The sequence below is a fragment of the Drosophila mauritiana genome, chromosome 3L (genome assembly GCF_004382145.1).
Source record: "Drosophila mauritiana strain mau12 chromosome 3L, ASM438214v1, whole genome shotgun sequence".
In the NCBI taxonomy this organism is placed as follows: domain Eukaryota; kingdom Metazoa; phylum Arthropoda; class Insecta; order Diptera; family Drosophilidae; genus Drosophila; species Drosophila mauritiana.
Window position 1 is genome coordinate 5,872,507 of NC_046669.1, and position 21,636 is coordinate 5,894,142.

Sequence of the window (21,636 nt, forward strand, 5' to 3'; positions counted from 1 at the left end):
TCGGCATCGCTACACACGAAGGCGCGCGCAAATGAAATAAAAGTAAAGGCCAAATAAAAAAGAAATGGCTGTCATTTAAATAATTCGAAAATTGCCAAAGAAGTTGTCACCATGCCGCCCACACCCGCCAAATCGTAGACTTCAGGCCTGAAGTATTCATGAGGAAAAGACTTGGAGAGAACTTTTCCCTGCTTTTTCACTTTATTTGTCAATTATTGTGGCACAAACAAACTGGCAGGAGAAGAACGGGGGAAGAAATCTGCGGGGATGGCCTGTCATTCAGTTGGATGTTTTTGACAATTTGCCTCTTAAATATTTAATAAGCCAAAGTGGTCGAGTGGAACAACAAACAGAAGACGTCGAAAATCAATTATATACGGCGCAAGGGCTGCTGTTTGGGACGGGAAGCTTATAATTTGTAAGTGGCTTAGGCATTCGTCTGCTGCCTTTGCATGGTAAAAGTTTTTTAATTGAACATTCTCGATGGCAAATATGGCGAAAAAGACTTTTCCCTATATTTACTCGGATTTTTGCTCTCTTGCTACAAGCGCTTTTCATTAGTCGTCCTTCTTTGTTCTACAGCTCGGGAAAACCTTTTCCCTTTGCATTTTCAGCTGCACAATGGTGAGAATTATAGCTTTGCTTATTTGCGCTGCGTTTTCTTCATTTGTCAGCGGGTTGTCTTTTGTAATGGAACCACCGAACCCACAGCAGATATTATAATAGAAGTATAAAAGAGGATTTTCTTTTCGTCTCAACTTTTTCATTAGGCTAATTAAAAATGTTTGTGACACCGCCGAGAGTGAGAGTGTTTGCGAATGCCTTGAAAGTTTTTTCCCTCTCTGGAAAGCGTAACACATGGCGTATGAGCTATAAGTGCTTTATGACTCCGAGGTAAAGGAACTTTTCAGGATTACCATTCTCAAATGGGTTTCAGTGCCTGGAGCCAGCTTGGAAATTAAAACCATTATCCCAATCCTGTCCAAAACTTGTTGGGCTTGCATTTTAAGTATCTTTGGCAGTCGGACCCAGAGATTCGCATAAAAATGTAAACTTAAAAAGTCGGCAACAGAGAGGGCCAAGAGTTTCGTACATCCTGTGTCTACGTTGTCGCCTTGGCTGACATTAAGGCGACAATTGCCAGTCCTGCTCGTCATTAAAACTCCAACAATGCCAGCCAACGAAAAATTACAGAAAACAATAAAAAGGAAGCGACAGCGACAGAAAGTTTTCCCGCTCTTAGCCTCCATTCCTTTTTTTTTGGCAGGAATATGTTTAAGTGTCAGTAACAGTTTTCATGCAAATATTGTCTGGGGACTGTCGGGAATGAAAAGCGACTACAAGAATGCTAAACATTATGTCGGGATTATAGTGCCTGCCTGCACTTTCATGGCGGCTTTATTTTAACATCCTCAAAAAAGTTGTCAAGAGAACAGGAAAGTAAAGTGTTTAAAGCTGCTGCTGCTATACCACCATGGGAAAATGGTATATTCAAAAAAAAAAAAGCATTTCAAATTCAGTAAATGGAATTAGCTTTAATTAAGATCCACTAGCCAAACATTTTTGTTGCACATTTTAAAGCCACGCCCAATTAAAGTCCGTGAGCTATGTGCACAATTTTGAACGCTTTGGGGAAAATCGTGCTCCTCCCACAAGTGACAGGCTCAATTACAAAACTGCGGTCGAGAGCCTAAAGTCCTAGTTCGATTATGCATGGAGTTGATGGCCGAATAGGACACCTCATTAATTTGCCGGGCTGCGGCAATAACAATAACAGCCATTTCGGCTATTTGGCTCATTGACTGCCTGATTTTATGGCCCAAACTCCGGCTGCTGGTGCTGATGCTGCTGCTGCTGCTGCAGCTGGCTCTCATGTCCAAAATCAACATCAACATTGACCCAGGAGCAGTTTGTCCTGCTGCTGACGTTGCTGCGTTGCCAAATATGTTTTTGTGGCATTTTTGGCCAATTGGCAGACAGAGTTCGCCCAGCGCCGTTGGCCAATTGAATGCAGCAGACGCGAACGTGGCCCACTCGCAGTAACGCTGCCTGTGGATGAGTTCCCTGCTGATTATGCCATAATGTTTGGCCACACCCGGACCCGAACCCGTGCCCGCCCCTACCCGGACCCCTCTTGTTTGACTGTTTGCCTAACCTAAATTGCATGCTATTGACCAGGATTCCACATTTTTCGAGTGGTGCGGGAGGCGAATCTGCAGTTGCCAGAGAGTTGTGACGGCTGCCCTGCCACTTGAAACTTTTCCAAATCACACACTTTGCCGGCACAGTTCGATCAACTGTAAGTGCTGCTGCGGAAAAGGCACGAAAAAGTGCAAAATACAAGAAAATAAAACAAAGGACATAAAGTGGGAGTAGTGGAAATCAAAGCCGAGGCAAGCAGTACCCTATATCTGCGGGAATTTTTCATCGGATATTATTTTTATATATGTCTTGAAACCTGAGTTGAATTTAAGTTATAGCCTTTCCAAATTTCAGCAGCCCCGTGACTGGCACCGATTATCCATTTGGCCAGCATTTATGCACATCAGATACTGAAGTCGGATCAGATCCTGTTTAGCATGCTCCACATTTATTTGCGAGTCGCAAGCCAAGTAAAGCCAGCACATCTAGAGTCATACACACATGCTCAGCGTGCAACATTAATGCACTATGGTGGCTAATGCAGCAGCGACAAAGGAGCGGGGCGAGTGGTGCCAAAAGAGGCGTTGGATAACAAGGAGGATGATTGGGGGAGGGAGCGTGGCAGGTCGGAGGTGGTGGGGCAAACAAAAGCCAGTAAAAGCAACAGTGGAGGACTTGCAGAGCCTGCTCCGCATTCCCTTGGATTCGCACTCGCATTCATTTTTGCTGTTCGCCATTGTTGCAGCTGCTGCCTTTCTGCTTATTGTTGTGGCACACATCTACACCCACAAACGGTGGCATGCACACTAAAAAAGGAAAGCGAATTATAAATGTACACTACGAAAAAGGTGAATATTCTTATTAAATATACACATCTGCAACATATTTAGATTTATCAAAATTCGGTTACAATAAGAATTAATTTTCCGGGTATAATTGCGTACAGATTTTATAAATATATATTTTTCATTTTTTGTGGAAATTTCTTCAAGTGCCCATAGAAACATATACTTATGTGAATGTTCCCGCTGGCCTGGCTTTTTTGTTTAATTCGTTTTTCTATTGTTCACAGCCAAGAACTTTAGTCCGACGGGCTTTGGCAGCATTGTAAAATGCATGAATGTGTTTAGCCAACTTACTATCTGTGCCCGCTTTCCATTCCTCTGACTGCAGATTTTTGCATTTTGCAAGCATAAAAGTTGAAAGCGACATTATTGAATATGCGTTGTCGTTGTCGCTTTCCCATTGTTGGGCTCACACACACATACGGGCACACACACACAGTGACAAGATGAGCCCCCCAAGGGTGGGCGTGGCCCATGGCTGGAAAGCCAAGAGCTTAGCGGATCCTTACGCCCCATTGAAATTTATATGCCACTTTCACACACATTAAAGCCGAAATGGCCATGAGCAAATCGAATGTTTAAGGTCAGACGGACGGATGGTTACAGCCGCAACTGCAGATACACGACTGCGAACCCAAACCCGTGCTTATTTATGCTTTGTTTGTCGCTTTGGCTAATAAATTAGCAGCTTTACCTTTTGGCCCAACTGCAAACCAATAGCAATTTATCGCAGCCGCAAAGAAAGGCACGTAGCGAAAGCGGGATACTCACGGATCCAGGACTCAGGATCGAAGGGGTTCGTTTCGGTTTGGTTCGGTTCGTCCTTCCAAATGTGCTCACCTTATCGCCGGCTTAGGCGACACGCACAGGTGGGCTAACTCAGGTGCAAATTCGAGGGGGATGGCGAGGATTTAGGGGGGCTACCAACGAGACAGGCAATAGTTGTTACCGACTTTAGCCTTTGACTAACGACGGGCGACAATAAAAATGGCCCTGGCAATTGGCACATTGCGGTTGCAAGTTAAAAGGATTTTCGATTTGAAATCACCGAATAGGATGGGTCTCTAAATGGGGTTCTAGTTGCAGACTCTGAATTTAGGAAATGTTAAAGTAAACTCTTGCTCATGAATATAAGTAAGGTGGAAGATTAATAAAGAACTATAATTTCTGCTCTATATCTTAGTATATATGTACTTCCAAAAACATTTTCCATTTACTTAATTTTCAATCTAATGAAATACCAAGCCGGCTCATACTTTCCCCAGACCCCAACTGAGATACTACAAATTTAATAAAACTTATAAACTTGGCGAGTGCAACAAGCAGTCCAAGTGAAGTGGTCGGCAGTCTCTAAAATATATATTTCGATTGCGTGCCGCGTGAGGAAAGTCCTAAAGATTCGGAAACGCTTGCCAGGATTTATCGTGCGTCCATTACAAGCGGAAATTAAGCGCGGCAGGTCGCCAGCTGGACAAGAGGGGCGGCGGCGTGGGTGGGCGTGCGTGAAAGCGTTTTGCCGGCTGGCCATAAAGTAACGAGCGGTCCAAGAACATTCCGGCGGACCAAAGCAGAGCTATTGTTTTCGGGTCCTGCCAGGAGTCCTTTGGCCGCTTTGTATGCCAGTCACGTGGCACGCAACGACAACTTGGGATTTGTTAAGTGGCGCGTCGTTTTTGATGTGCAGAATGTTTAGCGGAGGTCCTCAGGCATTCTAACTCCTCGTATTTCCTTTCCTTTTTTTTTTTTTAGGTGAAAAGTCCATCACGTGTCCCGGACATTTTGCACATAACTTGTTTCAGCGTTTTTATTGCCAACTTCCTCTTCCGGTTTTGAAAGCACTGCGAATGTCTTTTGTTTTTGCCCACCTTGCGGTTAATGGTTCTTCGACTGGCAAAAAACCAGTGCGGCAAGCACTCCAGAAACTCCATCAGCCATGGCTGATTCGATTTTCCGATGTGTACCTTTGCTTTTAGTGATTGAAATCGCACATTTTAAGTGAAAAAGCGCACACAGAAGTGCACTCAATCATTCGTCACGTGATTCAGTCGGCGCGGAGTGAAGACCTCCTTTCTCCACTGCCAGACTTTTCCGGCTTTTCCCGCCATTCGCCGGGCTCCTTGTGCAAATGTTTTTCTTAGTTGGACATCGAGTGGAAAGTGTTGGAGCGCCAGGGCTGTGTTTATATAAAAGATTACGCTACCAGATGAGAAATGGAGACACAATTGTTCATGTTGTTTATTGTTGCGGGGTAGTGTGAAAATGAAAAGCCAGCGATAATGCCACGTAAATGTTTTGAATGCGAAATCAATAGGGGAAAACAGCTTTAAGTTGAGCGCAAATTCAATAGGAGAAATTCGCAGAGCAAACTTGAAGCGAAAAACTTTTCTAATTTGCGCATTATGAAAATTGGGTTGCTGCATAAAAATTCACCAGCACCCCCGAAACGAGAATTAAGTGAAAAGCAATTTTTGAGCCTAGTCAAAAGGGAGAAAATGAATGAAAGGAACTGAGAAAAACTTTTCCATTAAGAAAATTAACTGAGATTAAGTGGGGCCCTATGCTTTTGTGCCCACCGAAAACTTTACCCAATTGGGACGGATCAAAATTGCAACAATTTCAAGGCATTTAAACAGTTGTCACATACACACACCCACACACCCACTCACACACAGCCAAAGGAAGTGGGCCGGAAGTGAGCCCGAAAACGGAAGCAGCCCACAACACATGAAATTGGCTTAAGGACGGAAGTGGGCGGCAGGCGAAGGGGAAGGGACTTTATTTGTTGCCTGCCACACTTCGGTTGCTTGTTTGTCGGCGTCGTCCTCGTCGATACTAATCTAATTTTATTGATATTGACACAATTTCTGCAGATTTCCGCATAAACATAAAAACAGAGCTCGAACCTCGGAGCTTCGGCTCAAGTAGCAAAACAGTCAAGGCACGCAAACAAATGGTATCTAATAAAAATTGAACAAAAAGCAAACAAAAGTTCGATGATGCGGCCGCCATTGGATGGAAGTCAAACAATACTGAAGTGCTCGGCGACCATTTCCGTTTGCAAATGGAGAACACAAGAAATATCAGTCTAGTCAATACTGTATTATAGAAGTTTGTAAAACAATTCAAAGAATAGTGTAACTTGTATAATAACATCGAATAGCTGCCAACAGATTTTGATAACACAATGATCAAACACCAGTGAAAAAGTTAAAATCACCTCTTAAGGTTTATAGACATTATTAACGTTCAATTATTATATCAAGCAAATCTAATTCCAAGTGGAAATTCCCAGAAGAAATCGCTATGTATTTTCCCAAGATAAGATAACATTAATTTCGGGTATTACCCACTTGAAATTTCACAATCCAATTGATAACCAATACAGATTTTTATTGATACGGATTTTAGCTTTCTACTTAGCCCACCAGTTCCGGAAGCTTAATCGTTTGCCAGGGGACATACCCCTGGTAAACGTAATTAGTAGATTTGTTGTAGAAAAATAATCAATTTTAGCTTGAAAATCATTTTAGCTTGCAAATCAAATTAAACATTTAATTGGTATTTTTTCATTATCGGAAACAATTATAGTTTTTTATCTCTTCTAAGCAACGATGCCGGAATTGTCCTGGATCCAATCCAAGTAGCTGGTTACCCTGGTAAAAGCAGCTGGAAGACCAATCTCACAGCCGTCCTCAGCTCCAAAGGAAGTAATTCCAATTATAGTACCATCCAGAGCCAAGGGACCACCAGAATCACCCTGGCAGGTGGAGATGGCATTGGATGTGTCGACGCAGATAACCTTGCTGGTGACCACCAAATATCCGTAGGTCTTCTGGCACACGGAGTTGGGAATAACGGTCAGGTCAGCGAACTGCAGATTCTTGGTAGCTCCGGTTTCCGTATCGGCGGTCCTTCCCCAACCGGAGGCAACTGCGGTCTCTCCCACGTAGGTGGAGTAGCTACTGGCGATGGCGGGCAGGTTGATCTTGTTCACGGAAGCCGAGAAGGACACGGGTGAAGTCTTGATCAGGGCAATGTCGTTGCTAACAGTCTTGGAAACATAGTTGGCATGCTGGATCCAGTCGGACTTGGAGACAGTCTGGGTGAACTGGGGACTAGATCGGACGGTCGCTCCATAGTAGACGGTTACATATGAGGCACTGGAGGAAGAAAGTTGTTCCAAATGACTTTGTCGTTCCCTGGATTATAGGAAAGAAATCTTACCCGGCGGTACAATGAGCAGCGGTGAGCACCCAGGAGTTGTCGATGATGGAGCCACCGCACCACCAGCTTCCCTTCAACCCGATGAAGCTTAGTCCCACTTGGTAGGGGAACTGATTCTCAACTGCATTCTTTCCGTTTGTTATGCGTCCATTGATGGTTGGTTTTGTGATCCTGTCTCGAGGATGCACAGGCGCGATCTGGGGCAGGAGCCCAGCGGATGCAGCGGCGATGGACAGAACCAAAACTACGAGGACCCTCATACTGATCGTTGTATGGTTAATGAATGTCTTGCTTCTGATAATTGAGGCTTTTATACACCATCCTCAAGAATCTTATCATTATGACACCTTGGGCGAATCCCAAGTAAACTAACTCGACTTTGAATTATGGTCTTAATCTGCTTGCTTGGTGAAAATCCCTTGCCTAACTTTGACTTCAAAGGATAAGTCAATGCTATTAAATGCATAGTACAATTATATTGATAAAGTTCACTCACACTGCAATACGTCAACGAATGGATTTAGCTGATAGGGATTTTCCCCACACAGGTAAGGGCTTTTCCCATGGACTGATGAAGATAAGACGATATAAGACTGGTATAAAACAGCCATAGTTTGTAAAGAAAATTCATTCATTTCTTGTTGATCATCATGAAGGTTTTCGTAGTTTTGGCTTTGGCTCTTGCCTCCGTGTCCGCTGGACTTGTGCCACAGGCTCTGCCTGTGCGTCCTCGTGACAGGACATCGACACCATCTATTACTGGTCGCATTACCAACGGCAAGAACGCTGTGGCGGACCAGTTCCCCTACCAGGTGGGACTCAGCTTCATCGGAGCGGAGGGCAGTTGGTGGTGCGGTGGCTCCATCATCGACAACTCCTGGGTTCTGACTGCAGCGCACTGCACTAGCGGGTAAAATTGGATAACGACCTCCAGAAAAATCATTCCTGTATATTTATTGTTACATTTTATAGTGCCTCCTCCGTGACCGTCTACTATGGAGCTACCGTTCGCACCAGCCCCAAGTTCACCCACACCGTCTCCAGCTCGAACTGGATCCAGCATGCCAGCTATGTCTCCGTGACCCTTCGCAACGATATATCCCTGATCAAGACACCATCCGTGACTTTCTCGTCCTCCGTCAACAAGATCGCCATTCCAGCTATCGCCAGCAGCTATTCCACCTCGCCTCCGGATGGGGACTGACCTCCGACACCTCGTCCTCGGTGGCCCGGGATCTGCAGTACGCTGATCTCACGGTCATTTCCAACTCCGTGTGCCAGGAGACCTATGGCAGCTTGGTGGTGACCAGCCGTGTTATCTGTGTGGATGGTGTCAATCGCACCTCCATCTGCGGTGGTGATTCCGGCGGCCCATTGGTTTTGGACGACGTTCTGATCGGTGTCACCTCCTTTGGATCTATCGATGGCTGCGAGATTGGAGCACCAGCAGGATTCACCCGAGTCACCAGCTACTTGGACTGGATCAAGAACAACTCCGGAGTTTCCGCTTAAGGAGTTTATTTCAATGTAACCAAGTTTTTAACTCGGCTCATTAAATAAAAAGCAATAACAAAAGCAAATTAGTTTAGCATTTTCTTTTCGAAAAATTTACAGTCTGTTATCAATTAAAATATTTGGGGGATATATCAAGTGGAATATACATAATTATTATTATAAATGCGAAGCTTATCATAATTTAGCAGCTTCCATATTAGGATATTATATAATTTAAGATACCTTACAAAAAATGTAATGTGGAATGCTATAACAAATTTTATATATGTTGTAAAATCGTATGTTTTAATATGTAATTCCATAGTAATGCGGTTATTTATTTAAATATAGTGTTTGGTAATTCCTAAGAATATTTCTCCACCCTGTGATGCTTAGATACAATATTATGATGTGCGGATTCTTCACTTAATAAATAATAATTAAAAAAAAAAAAAAATGTAATGCGGATAGAAATATTGGAAAAGCTAAAAAACTTAATAAAGTGATTTTGAACAATTCTTTTTGCGAAATATTGAATATCAATATATTAGCAAATAGAGGCTATGCTTATTAAAATGGCCAATATTAAAATTAATTACCCTTCCCGATTTAAAAGGTAAAACTAGTAGCCACATTGTCTTGCAAATATGATTTATTAGTATAAGTCAAACAGAGTTTTCTCTAAGCATATACTCCTGAATCGTTCTTGATCCAATCCAGGTAACTGGTGACGCGAGTGAAACCAGCAGGTGCATTCTTCTCACAGCCCTTGGCATAAACGAAAGAGGTAACACCAATCAGTTTGCTGCCCAAGGCCAAAGGACCGCCGGAATCACCCTGGCACGTGGAGACCTCGTTCACTGAGGCAACGCAGATGACTCCGCTGGTGACCGTGGAGCTTCCGTAAAACTGCTGGCACACAGAATTGTCAATGACCTTCAGATCGGCGTACTGCAGCTTCGTGGCCACAGCAGTAGCGGAATCGGAGGTCCTACCCCATCCGGAGGCCACTGCGGTCTGTCCAGCGTAGGTAGAGTAACTGCTGGCGATGGCAGGCAGGGCAATCCTGTTGATGGAAGCCGTGAAGGTAACCGATGGCGTCTTGATCAGGGAAATGTCGTTCTTCAGGGTGGCCGAGTTGTAGCCGGCGTGCTGCACGAAGTTGGAGCTAGACACGGTGTGGGTCAATTTCGGACTGGTGCGAACGGTGGAACCATAGTAGACCTTTACCGAAGAGGATCTGGGCACAAGGATTGTAAAAGTCTAAAAGTATTTTAGAAAAGCCGTCAGGGATACTCACCCATCAGTGCAATGAGCGGCTGTCAGGACGTCATGTTAGCCATAATGGACCCTCCACACCACCAACTGCCAGATGAGCTGGAGAAACTGAGTCCCACCTGGTAGGGAAACTGGTTCTCAGCTGCGTTTTTGCCGTTCGTAATCCTACCATTGATATCAAGGTCACGAGGATGCACGGGATTGTCCTGGGGTAGGACTCCAGCAGAAACGAAGGCAATAGCCAAAGCAAAGACAAGAAAGACCTTCATGGTGATAGCTAGTTTAACTAATGGTGATTACATAATCTGGCTTATATACCTTTTGGTTGTGTTATCAAAATCAATGGGCAAAACCCCATGCGATTAAGTTGATTTTAAATTATGGCTAAGTCAGAAGTTTCATTTGTGGAAATTCCCATTTCGCTTGGCGTTGTAATTTCAAGTAATAATAATAATAAATATTATTTTCAAATTTATAAAAAGGCTCATCTAGAATCACTAGTAATACATACAGATACATTTTACTAAATGTGTATCTTATGGATATTTTTTATGATCTTTGAAGATGTTGCATTTCTGATGGGGGATCATTGGCAATTCTATTTACTTCATTAATTTAATATGATTCCTTTATTTATTTAAGGATATTTTACTTACAAACTTCTTTATCATAATGTATATATTTAAAATTGGTAATAAAATAATGATTTTTGAATTACTGTAAGGTGGTTTCTATGCGCTTGGATTTTCCCAAAACAAAATTCTGCAAATACTATCTGATGGGAATTTGCCCAGCGATCGCCCAGATAAGACCCTTTAGGTCAGGTATAAAACAGACCTGCCTAGTGAGGGAAATCATTAATTGAACGATCAACCATCAGTATGAAGGTCTTTATTGTCTTAGTTCTGGCCATCGCCTCTGCCTCCGCTGGTCTGCTGCCCCAGATCGCTCCTCTGCATCCTCGTGATAGGACAGTAGTTCCTTCGATCAATGGTCGCATTACGAATGGCAAGGACGCTGTGGACGACCAGTTCCCGTACCAGGTGGGGCTCAGCTTCATCGGAACTGAGAGCAGCTGGTGGTGCGGGGGTTCCATCATCAACAACACCTGGGTGCTCACAGCAGCTCACTGCACCAAAGGGTAAGTTGAAATGACCCCGATCCGTGAAATTTAGATTATTAGTTTTTGTGTTTTTCAGTGCCTCCTCCGTGACCATCTACTACGGAGCTACCGTCCGTACCAAGCCGCAGTTCACCCACACCGTTTCCAGCTCCGACTGGATCCAGCACGCCAACTATGTCTCCTTGACCGTGCGCAACGATATCTCCCTGATCAAGACCCCATCCGTAACCTTCTCGGCTTCCGTCAACAAGATATCCCTGCCCGCCATCGCCACGAACTACTCCACCTACGTGGGCCAAACCGCTGTTGCCTCCGGATGGGGCAGGATCTCGGACTGCGAAACCGGCGTGGCTAAGGACCTGCAGTACACCAAACTGACGGTTATTGAAAACTCCGTGTGCCAAAAAGCCTTCAATAGCCTAATTGTGACCAGCAAGGTCATTTGCGTTGCCACTCCCAAGGGAACATCGACCTGTCAGGGTGATTCTGGCGGCCCCCTTGCCTTGAACGGAACTCTAATAGGAATCACTTCCTTTGGCTCACCCGATGGCTGCCAGGTTGGCGAGCCAGCTGCTTTTACTCGCGTGACCAGCTACTTGGACTGGATCAAGGCGAACTCCGGAGTTTTCGCTTAAGGGACATATCCCATATTGTAATATTTTCCACAATAATAAAATAACGTTCTAAAATGCTTTTATATTTGTTTGTATGCAATGAATAAAAAGGTTCCTTATTACGTAATTAATACACAACATATTTGTTTTAGATAAGAACAAGATAAGGGTATGTCCAACATAAAAAACATAATCAGTTACAATTCGGATTGCGCAGTTGAGTTCATTCCAATAGCCGCTTAAAAATAGGAAATTCTTTTCACGAATATGAAAACTGGACTGCTTGGCTGATTTTGGCTAATAAAACACGCCGGACTGGTTCTTGATCCAATCCAGATAGCTGGTGACGCGGGTGAAACCAGCAGGCGCATTTTTCTCACATCCCTTGGAGGACACAAACGAGGTCACACCAATTAGTCTATTGTTCACAGCCAACGGACCGCCCGAATCGCCCTGACAGGTCGACTTCTTGTTGATTGAGGATACGCAGATCACTCCACTGGTAACCACAGATGACCCATAGGTCTGCTGACACACAGCATTGGTAATGACCTGAAATTCTGCGTATTGAAGGTTCGCGGCAACGGCAGTGCTGGAATCGGAGGTCCTACCCCATCCGGAAGCCACTGCAGTCTGTCCGGCGTAGGTGGAGTAGCTGCTGGCGATGGCGGGCAGGGCAATCTTATTTATGGAAGCCGTAAAAGTCACGGATGGAGTCTTGATCAGGGAGATGTCGTTGCGCAAAGTGGCCGCATTGTAGCTGGCATGCTGCACAAACTTGGAGCTGGAGACCGTTTTCTTTAGTTTGGCACTGGTGCGAACGGTGGATCCATAGTAGATGGTCACGGAAGAGGCTCTAACCGAGTAAATCTTAAATTTGGAGTTCCATTATCGATTTTTAGAAAAATTACTCACCCTTTGGTGCAATGGGCAGCAGTTACAACCCATGTATTCGCTATTATTGAACCACCGCACCACCAACTGCCAGCCGAGCCTTTAAAACTGAGTCCCACCTGGTAGGGAAACTGGTTAGCGGCTGCCTTGTTTCCATTGGTAATGCGACCATCTATGGACGGAACAGCTACGCTATCACGGGGATGTTCTGGAGTGTCCTGGGGCAGGATATCAGCAGTAACGGTGGCAATTGCCAAGACCAAAACAACAAAAACATTCATCTGGATCGAATACACTTTAGAGAGTGAGCAGTTTCTGGTATTGAGGATCATTTTATATTGTCTTTCAATCAGCAGGGTAACAACAGAATTGTAAATCTTTAACCATTTATGGGGCTTATAAGGTCTTAAGACAACTGTACCTTACATCATTAAGGCAAAATTGTTTTCAATTTACCAAGAATTAAATAAAATAAAAGCAATTGTTTGCTATTGGATCTTTTTATTAAGTCCTAATATTTATGGCTTACTTTATAAGTTACGACGTAAATAGGCAGTTAAGATAAAGAAATATTGATAAGTAATAAATAATTGTTTTTAACCAAGCAAATCCAAACTAGCAAAACAAAAGCACACTATTATTGAGTGGTAATGCTACCGAAGTAATTATCTTTTATTCGCACAATTTGAATGTCCCTAATTTGTGATCAAGAAATAAATGCTAGTAGCTACATTAATATCTTATCAAGCAGAATACTTTTACAAAAGCGCCATAAAATAAACCAAAATAAGTTTTTGCGACCCTTAATCAGAACATTTAAGTGGACTTGCCCAGCCATCTATGCAGATAAGATTCCTCAGGCTGAGTATAAAAGAGGCCGCGTTGGAAAGGTAAAATCACTCATAGTTGGAGCACCCATCAGCATGAAGGTTTTCGTAGTTTTGGTTCTGGCTCTGGCCTCCGCCTCCGCTGGGCTCCTGCCCAATGTCGCCCCTGTGCATCCCCGCGACAGGGTCTCGACCCCATCCATCACCGGTCGCATCACCAACGGCAAGGACGCCGTTGCCGGCCAGTTCCCCTACCAGGTGGGACTTAGTTTCTCCAGCTCTGCTGGCAGTTGGTGGTGCGGTGGCTCCATCATCGGCAACGAGTGGGTGCTGACTGCTGCTCACTGTACCGACGGGTAAGTGCATTTTCCTTCCTACAAAAAACAGAACTAATGAGAATATTTCCAATGTAGTGCCGCTTCCGTGACCATCTACTACGGTGCCACTGTCCGTACTAGTCCCGAGTTCACCCAAGTCGTCAGCGCCTCGAAATTCAGGCAGCACGAGAGCTACCTAGCTCTGACTATCCGCAACGACATCTCCCTGATCCAGACTTCGTCCGTGTCCTTCTCGGCTTCCGTGAACAAGATCAACCTGCCCGCCGTCTCCAGCAGCTACTCCACCTACGAGGGAAAGACCGCTGTTGCCTCCGGATGGGGTCTCACCTCCGACAGCGCCAACTCCGTGGCTAGCGATCTGCAGTACGTGGACCTTACCGTCATCTCCAACGCCGTGTGCCAGAATACCTTCGGAAGCCTGATCGTGACCAGCCGGGTCCTCTGCGTTGGCACCCCCAACAAGTCCTCCACCTGCCAGGGTGATTCCGGCGGCCCATTGGTTCTCGATGGTGTCCTCATCGGTGCCACCTCCTTTGGATCCGCTGATGGTTGCGAGTCTGGCTTACCAGCTGCTTTCACCCGTATCACTTACTTCCGCGATTGGATTAAGGCAATTACCGGTATCTAAGTGTTGAAGTACGAAATATGAAAACTGCAAAATATTTTTATAAATAAAACCATAGTCATGATTTTACACATGATTGAGCCTTTTAAATAATGTCTGGAGATTGAGATCTACTCTCTAATCGTTTAATGAATCAGATTTCATAATAACTCTTATATACAAACCAAATACACTTATGGCTTTTGATATCGCCAAAGTGGGTACTTTATGATCGGTGACGAAAATGGGGCCTTGGATTGTAAAACCCCAAAGCCATTCAACTGCAGGAAAATTATCAATGGCCTTTCATGTGTCGAAATGCAGGGGAAGGTGTGCAGTAAATTAAACAAGTAATAAACTAAGCGTTGATAAAACGACAGTCAATAAATATACGGAGACCGCGACCCAGACATTCTGGCTAATGTTGGGGGCTAAGACTGAAATCGTGCAATGGGGGGTTCGAAAGCAATTAAGGGAAATGCAGTATGCCAAAGTGGGACGAAGGTCTAGCCTAAGCAACATAATCGCTAAAACGTGCGGCAATTACACGTTAGCTGGAGGAATTGAATGCCAAACATCTGCTGCTCCTCCCGTCTCCGTATAATTTGCACTCGGCCCAAGCAAATTCAATTAACAAGCGATGCGGACACGTGCCGTATCCAAGTCGATGACGCAATGCCGATGCCACAATCGCTGACTATAAAAACTCCAGCTAAAACAACAACAAGCCCAGTACTTCACGTGAAGAGACCACTCAGACCTGAACTTGGACTAACTCATTACGAGGAACATCAGATATATATATTACATGTAAATTATATGGCAATTCATTCATAAATTTCATTTAACATAATGAATAGAGTTTCCTATACACATATTTAAGGGCTATTCTATGAAGTTGATCAGAAAAAGGAATATTACATTTAAAAGATATAGTATAGAATGCAATAACAGGGTATTCTCCATATTATTTTTTTAATTCCGTAGTGATAGGATGACGCAATACCAGGCTACAAGTACTTTCTTCCTGCTACTTCTATCATCCACACTAGTTAAATCAAGTGAGCCTTGGCAGTATAGTTTTGAGCACCCCAAAGAGGAGTCTCCGGACGATGATGATGCAATAATAGAGAGACGTTGGCAGCTTGGATACGAGAACTTTCGACTTCGCTGCGAAAAATTCGAGATGGAAGGTAATCAAACCGCTGCCGTAAGAACTCGAATAGCTGGCGGAGAATTGGCCACGCGCGGCATGTTTCCCTATCAAGTGGGTCTGGTGATTCAGCTCAGTGGCGCAGATCTGGTCAAGTGCGGTGGTTCCCTTATCACTCTTCAGTTTATTTTGACTGCAGCCCATTGTCTAACCGACGCCATAGCTGCAAAGATTTACACGGGCGCCACCGTATTTGCCGATGTAGAAGACTCCGTGGAGGAGTTACAAGTCACGCATAGAGATTTTATAATTTATCCTGATTACTTGGGCTTTGGGGGATATAGTGACTTGGCTTTAATACGACTGCCAAGAAAAGTGAGAACTTCAGAACAAGTGCAGCCCATTGAGTTGGCTGGGGAGTTCATGCAACAGAACTTTCTGGTAGGCAAAGTGGTGACCCTATCTGGCTGGGGTTACTTGGGAGATTCAACCGACAAACGGACGCGACTTCTACAATACTTGGATACGGAGGTGATCGATCAGGAACGCTGCATCTGCTATTTCCTGCTAGGATTGGTTAGCCAGCGACGCCACCTGTGCACCGATGGAAGCAATGGACGTGGTGCCTGCAATGGCGACTCCGGTGGCCCCGTGGTGTACCACTGGCACAATGTCAGCTACCTGATTGGGGTCACCTCGTTCGGCAGTGCCCAAGGATGCGAGGTAGGAGGGCCCACTGTCTACACCAGGATAACCGCATATTTGCCATGGATCCGACAGCAAATGGCAATGACCAACTAAATGCAATTAACGCCTAATTGCAGCCCATTAATTGCTAAATAATATAGTCGGTCCAGACAATAAAACCAATTTGAGCAATGAAACCGAAACAGGTTCTTCTGTCGAGAAGGGAAGGTGAAAATGGTCCATTTTATGGGTGGATGTTTTCCCTTGAATGGAAATTGTTGCCGATAAATAACAATAAACATTTCGGGATTACAGCAGACCAAGTCAATTTGGGGAGCTCCATAAGGGCACAAAAGAAAAATAACATTTTCATGGAAATTGCTGATGAATCGCCAGTGAAATTGAAATCATTGGGTTGAGTGTCCGTTTTTGGTGAGGGCATATTGGGTACAAACCGCAGCGCCTCCTCCCGCTAATCGCCTTCAATTGGCCATCTGAATTGGCTATTAACCGCAGTGATGTGGTCGGTTGAACGCGTCATAAAATCACGCGGCATTCGCTGATAAAGAAGGCTGCGGTTGCGAAAACAACTGAAATTTGCGTGTTTGTAATCGAAGAGAATCCAGATACGCAATTGTTAGACGGCGGTATTATTTCCTTTCCTATGAAGTTTAAGCAGTCTTGACCAACTCACGTCCCACTCCTTGACCTTTATCGAAGGTAAACAAACCCAACTAAACTGTGGGCTTACTGCTTCTCACCCTATAGACAGGCGATAAGATAGCACTCGACTACCATGGGAATTTTAAGATACGCTGAAGAGCAAAGCAAACCTTTGCCAATTTTGTATTGCACTATATAGTTATGTATATATCGCGTATGTGTAAAACTAATCAAATTAATTAGCAACCCCATGCTAGGCATTTGGCATCGCAGCGGCTCGATCTAGAAATCCACTCGAGGCCCATAGCCCTGATTAGATCCGTATCGGGATTAATACTCTTGGATTGGGAAAGTAATTTTGGCGACCGTGTGGCTGAAGTTCATTCATTCATATCTTCGGCACAAAATCTTAACAGATAAGGTAGTTCGAACCGACTTTAGTGGTCCTATCTAATCGGGACAGCTCTATTTCTGAATTGCAACCCAATCGCAGACGCGTCTTGGCCAGTATAAAAGACCCCAGCTGGGCCTTGGCCAAACAGTTGAGTTCCCTTAACTGAACAAGCAACAATTCCCAAGATGAAGTTCCTGATCATCCTTGCCCTGGCTGTGGCCGCCTCCGCTTTCCCCGAGCCGGAGCTGCGTCACCGCAGCCGCGAGATGCCCGTGGTTGGTGACATTGAAGGTCGCATCACCGGAGGAAGCAACGCCGCCGTCGGCCAGTTCCCCTACCAGGTGGGACTTTCCCTGAAGCTGAGTGCTCTGTCCAGCGCCTGGTGCGGTGGTTCCCTGATCGGCAGCACCTGGGTCCTGACCGCTGCTCACTGTACCGATGGGTGAGAGTCCCTTGAAGGAAAGCCGAAAATGTCTTGGAACCAATGTCCTAACCAATTGTATGTTTGATTTATCGCAGAGTTCAGTCCGTGACCGTCTACTTGGGCGCCACCGTGCGCACCTCCGCCGAGATCACCCACACCGTGTCCAGCTCCGACATCATCATCCACTCCGGCTGGAACAGCGCTAACCTGCGCAACGACATCTCCCTGATCAAGATCCCCGCCACCTCCTCCAGCAGCAGGATCTCCGCCGTCAAGCTGCCAAGCATCGCCAACTCCTACTCGACCTTCGTCGGTGACGTCGCTGTCGCCTCCGGATGGGGACGCACCAGTGACGCCTCCAGTAGTGTGGCTACCAATCTTCAGTATGTCGACCTGACTGTGATCACCAACTCAAAGTGCTCCCAAACCTACGGCACCTCGGTCGTTACCGACTCAACCCTCTGCGTCGCGACCGATAACTCCAAGTCCACCTGCAACGGTGACTCCGGCGGTCCTCTGGTCCTCAAGTCGTCCAACGAGCAGATCGGTCTGACCTCATTCGGTGCCGCTGCCGGTTGCGAGAAGGGCTACCCCGCTGCCTTCACTCGTGTGACCAGCTACTTGGACTGGATCAAGACTAAGACTGGTATCTAGAAAGGAGTCAGGAACTAAAATTTCGCTTAAAAATAAAAATCATTTCTAAAAAATTCAAAAGTTTTATACCTCTATAGGGGGAGGGTCGTCGGTTATTGTAACAATCCATATCGTCTTGTACTTATACTTATGTCTAAAATCAAAAATCATCATATAAAAGACAAATAAAATTGAATGCAAGGCCAAGCTGTTACTGGCATTCGGCGAGTAAGTTCTCATTAAAATTCATTAAATTGCCAAGCGACACAATAAAAGCTAAAAAGTTTGCAAGCAGATGAAAAAAATTCAATGAGGAAAAGTTTTGCTCAAGTGAAAGTTGAAAAGAAAAACGCAGACAATATGTCAACAGTTGAGTTATTACGAGGCATTTAAAGAAATGACGAAAATTGTTGCCATATATGTATCACCTTTTATACGCAGCCCATTAAATGTAATTCCAGAACTTTCTCATACGAGTTTCTAACAGTGTAGGTTCCTCCCATCTCAAAAGGATGGCAGGTGGTGGACAAAATCCAGTCCGGACCAGATGGTCCTGCGGTTCCGCATAAAAAGCATTTACTCAACACGAGCCAGCCGGCAAAGCGACAAAAAGTAGAGACGGAGACAGAAACTGGAACCAAAAACCAGATCCCGATCCAGAGACATAACAAAGTCAGTCAGGGAAAATAGCAGCAGCTGAGCTTGAAAGTGGATGCCGGGTGGAAAGGCAGACCCCCACGCCCAGCCGAGGGTTAAGGGGTCCGTCCAGTCGGGCTGATAAATGTTTGCATTGCGGAAATTTATGACAGCACAAAAAGTTTCCTGCACTCGTATTCTGTGGTTTAGATATGACAAAATATCATACATAGTCAGCCGAAATAAAAAACGCAGAAGTTACTATGGCTGTCACTATGGGTATGTGTGCATATGTGGGCAAAGTTAGTTAAAATGTCAACCCGGAAAGCGGACAACGAGTGTTTATGGCCAAAGTTTTTTATTTAAAATCCACTTTTGCCAGTCGCAATGCTCTGATTGAACATCGCCTCCTTCTTGGCCATAAACTTCACTTCCCTGATGATTGAAGTCAACTTTGTTTTGGCCATTTCTGTTGGCTTCCCATGGCAGTCAGTCGGTCAAGTGGTTTTGTTTGAGTCGGTCTATTGGTTATCAATTTTTCCAGCCGGCGGACATTCACAGATGACATATTTCTTTAAGTCTTTATGTAGCAGATAAAATAATAAATTGATTCAAAATTTCAGTTTATTAATTGGTCCAATGATAGTTATAATGGAATCATTATTTGTTTCATTGCCGCCGGTAACCTTGTTCAATCTTCACAATTCCGGTGAGTGTGACAATCAAAGTCGAATTGGTTTATTGATATCAGTGCGACTTCCTCTTGACCTCTGACCCAGTTCGCACCAATTAAATATTTAGGTCCGTTTCATGTGGCAGCTAATAAAATCAATTCCCGCATCGTATAGGGAGGAGCTCTAAGCGCAGAGCAAAATCAATTAACGTACTGTCAGCTCATCAATTATGGCCAAATAAAACGGATGGGGCGAAAGGACTTTTCGACCGGGGAGTCAACAACGCAATCCTGGCTAATAAATGACAGCCAATTCAAAGCAATCAACTTAATTAACGATTTTTGGCGGGCCCATGAGTCGGCTACATAATTAATTAAATGGAGTCGAAATTGGCCAACCGAAAAAATCAAAAAAGCAGAGCAGACGCTCCCGATTTGCAAGCTCAGCATTTCGGGGTCAGCACTTAGCGAAAATGACCATGACTTCTAATAGTTTCAGCCATAATAATGTTGATGATGAATGGTCATTTCCAACATGGCTAACAATCAGAGAGATAAGTTAATTAAGAACAGAAGCGGAGACTTCAGCCCTTCCTTAATGAAATTGATATAAGTATATATGTACACCAATGTTTAAACTAACTGGCCAACAAATTAATGAAATAATTGCCTTTCATTATACATGCGGTTACCTTTGAAGGATACGTGACATTAAAACATATTAAATAACTTTGGTTACGCGTTGATTGATGTGTTCTTAACCGCATTGCTTGGCATTTCTGGGTAACCACTTTAGGAAAACTAGGATGACTATAAATTTCTGCCTTGATGATTTTTATTTTATAGTCGAGGAAATAATTTAACTTAAGCGCAACTTTGACTGGCACTTTCTTAACCCCTTAGTTGGCCGTGTGCCTGAGACACTTTGAATGATGTTCGGCTAATTAAGCGCCAAACAATTACTATTGCTCCAGCACTTAACAACCCCAAGTCACTTGCGATGACAGGACAACACCGAAAGTGTTTCTAGCAAAAAAGCCCCATGCCGAACCCAAGTGGCACACACACACACACACTGGCAGAGTGTCTATCACACACTTAATTCATTTAACTCAAACATTTTCATTTATTTATCGCATTACTGGCTCCTTGCAACCCCAGTTGGAACCGCCATCAGCAGAGTTTTTTCGGCTAATGACTTCCTGCTTTTCCTAACGCGCTCAACATCCGGCTACCCCACATGTGTGTGTGTGTGTGAATCTGGCAGGGATTGGGTTGGGCTTGGTTGGGTATGGACTTACAGACTGAGTGAATGACTGACTGACAGTCCAACCACCCACCGAGATCACACAGCGGCAGGGGTAAGTGGAGGGCGCATCGGGCTCATTGAATGCTTTTGGCATGTTGCCCGGCTCGACACCATTATTTCTGGTAACAAGATAATTGTATAATGAAATCCAAACAACACTTGGGTCTTGGTGTGGCTCTGCTGGTGGCTCCACTTGAACCACCAACGCCCGAAAACAAGTTCACTCAGCATCCACCACAATGACTTGACTGCAAAGTTCGCTGGTTTTTTGTTCGGACCCGGAGACAAAGAGTTTTGGCTTGACTTCTGATGGAGTGGCGATACTTGTTCTGGTCCAAGTGGGTTCGCTCGATGAACTAGGAACTAGGAACGCTGTAGATTTCTAAATTAGTTTTAAGACATTCAATTGCCCAAAACAACTGGCTTATATTTTGATTTTTCTATCTATTCTCAATGAAAAAGTCATTTTACGAATCATCTGATAAAATGATAAGATGGCTTGTGCTGTTGTTTATGCAATTCATTCAAATGCCTCAAGTGCCTTTTCATTGATAAGATAGTTTTTAATTTTAACACATTAAAACCTATTCTTTTACGATAAAAGTTAATTTATTGTCAATGGTGAAAAGATCTTTCTGTAAGCCTATTGAAAAGAAGAGAGGGTATCACCAAATACCTTAA

General features: G+C 44.4%; 5 protein-coding genes and 2 pseudogenes across 5 annotated transcripts; 4 read left to right on the plus strand and 3 right to left on the minus strand.

Annotated features, from left to right (window-relative positions):
* Positions 1-6,588: 6,588 nt before the first annotated feature.
* On the minus strand, positions 6,589-7,476 carry LOC117139205 (serine protease 1-like). The gene is made up of 2 exons (XM_033301376.1): positions 7,212-7,476; positions 6,589-7,147 (listed from the first exon to the last, which is right to left on the minus strand). Exons 1-2 carry the CDS (start codon positions 7,469-7,471, stop codon positions 6,589-6,591), a joined length of 819 nt encoding a protein of 272 aa, XP_033157267.1. The 5' UTR covers positions 7,472-7,476.
* Positions 7,417-8,767, plus strand: LOC117139818 (annotated as a pseudogene).
* Positions 8,768-9,386: 619 nt separating this feature from the next.
* On the minus strand, positions 9,387-10,252 carry LOC117139211 (annotated as a pseudogene).
* A 607-nt stretch (positions 10,253-10,859) lies between these two features.
* Positions 10,860-11,789, plus strand: LOC117140666 (serine protease 1-like). Its single transcript, XM_033303713.1, has 2 exons — positions 10,860-11,124; positions 11,183-11,789. The coding sequence occupies exons 1-2, from the start codon at positions 10,865-10,867 to the stop codon at positions 11,739-11,741; spliced, it is 819 nt and encodes a 272-aa protein (XP_033159604.1). The 5' UTR covers positions 10,860-10,864; the 3' UTR covers positions 11,742-11,789.
* Positions 11,783-12,909, minus strand: LOC117140665 (serine protease 1-like). The gene is made up of 2 exons (XM_033303712.1): positions 12,636-12,909; positions 11,783-12,576 (listed from the first exon to the last, which is right to left on the minus strand). Exons 1-2 carry the CDS (start codon positions 12,893-12,895, stop codon positions 12,018-12,020), a joined length of 819 nt encoding a protein of 272 aa, XP_033159603.1. The 5' UTR covers positions 12,896-12,909; the 3' UTR covers positions 11,783-12,017.
* Positions 12,910-13,513: 604 nt separating this feature from the next.
* Positions 13,514-18,404, plus strand: LOC117139212 (transmembrane protease serine 9-like). Its single transcript, XM_033301389.1, has 5 exons — positions 13,514-13,797; positions 13,855-14,406; positions 15,371-16,259; positions 17,433-17,722; positions 17,800-18,404. Exons 1-5 carry the CDS (start codon positions 13,538-13,540, stop codon positions 18,356-18,358), a joined length of 2,550 nt encoding a protein of 849 aa, XP_033157280.1. The 5' UTR covers positions 13,514-13,537; the 3' UTR covers positions 18,359-18,404.
* On the plus strand, positions 15,378-16,385 carry LOC117140664 (brachyurin). The gene has a single exon (XM_033303711.1). It carries the CDS (start codon positions 15,378-15,380, stop codon positions 16,335-16,337), a length of 960 nt encoding a protein of 319 aa, XP_033159602.1. The 3' UTR covers positions 16,338-16,385.
* Positions 18,405-21,636: the final 3,232 nt, after the last annotated feature.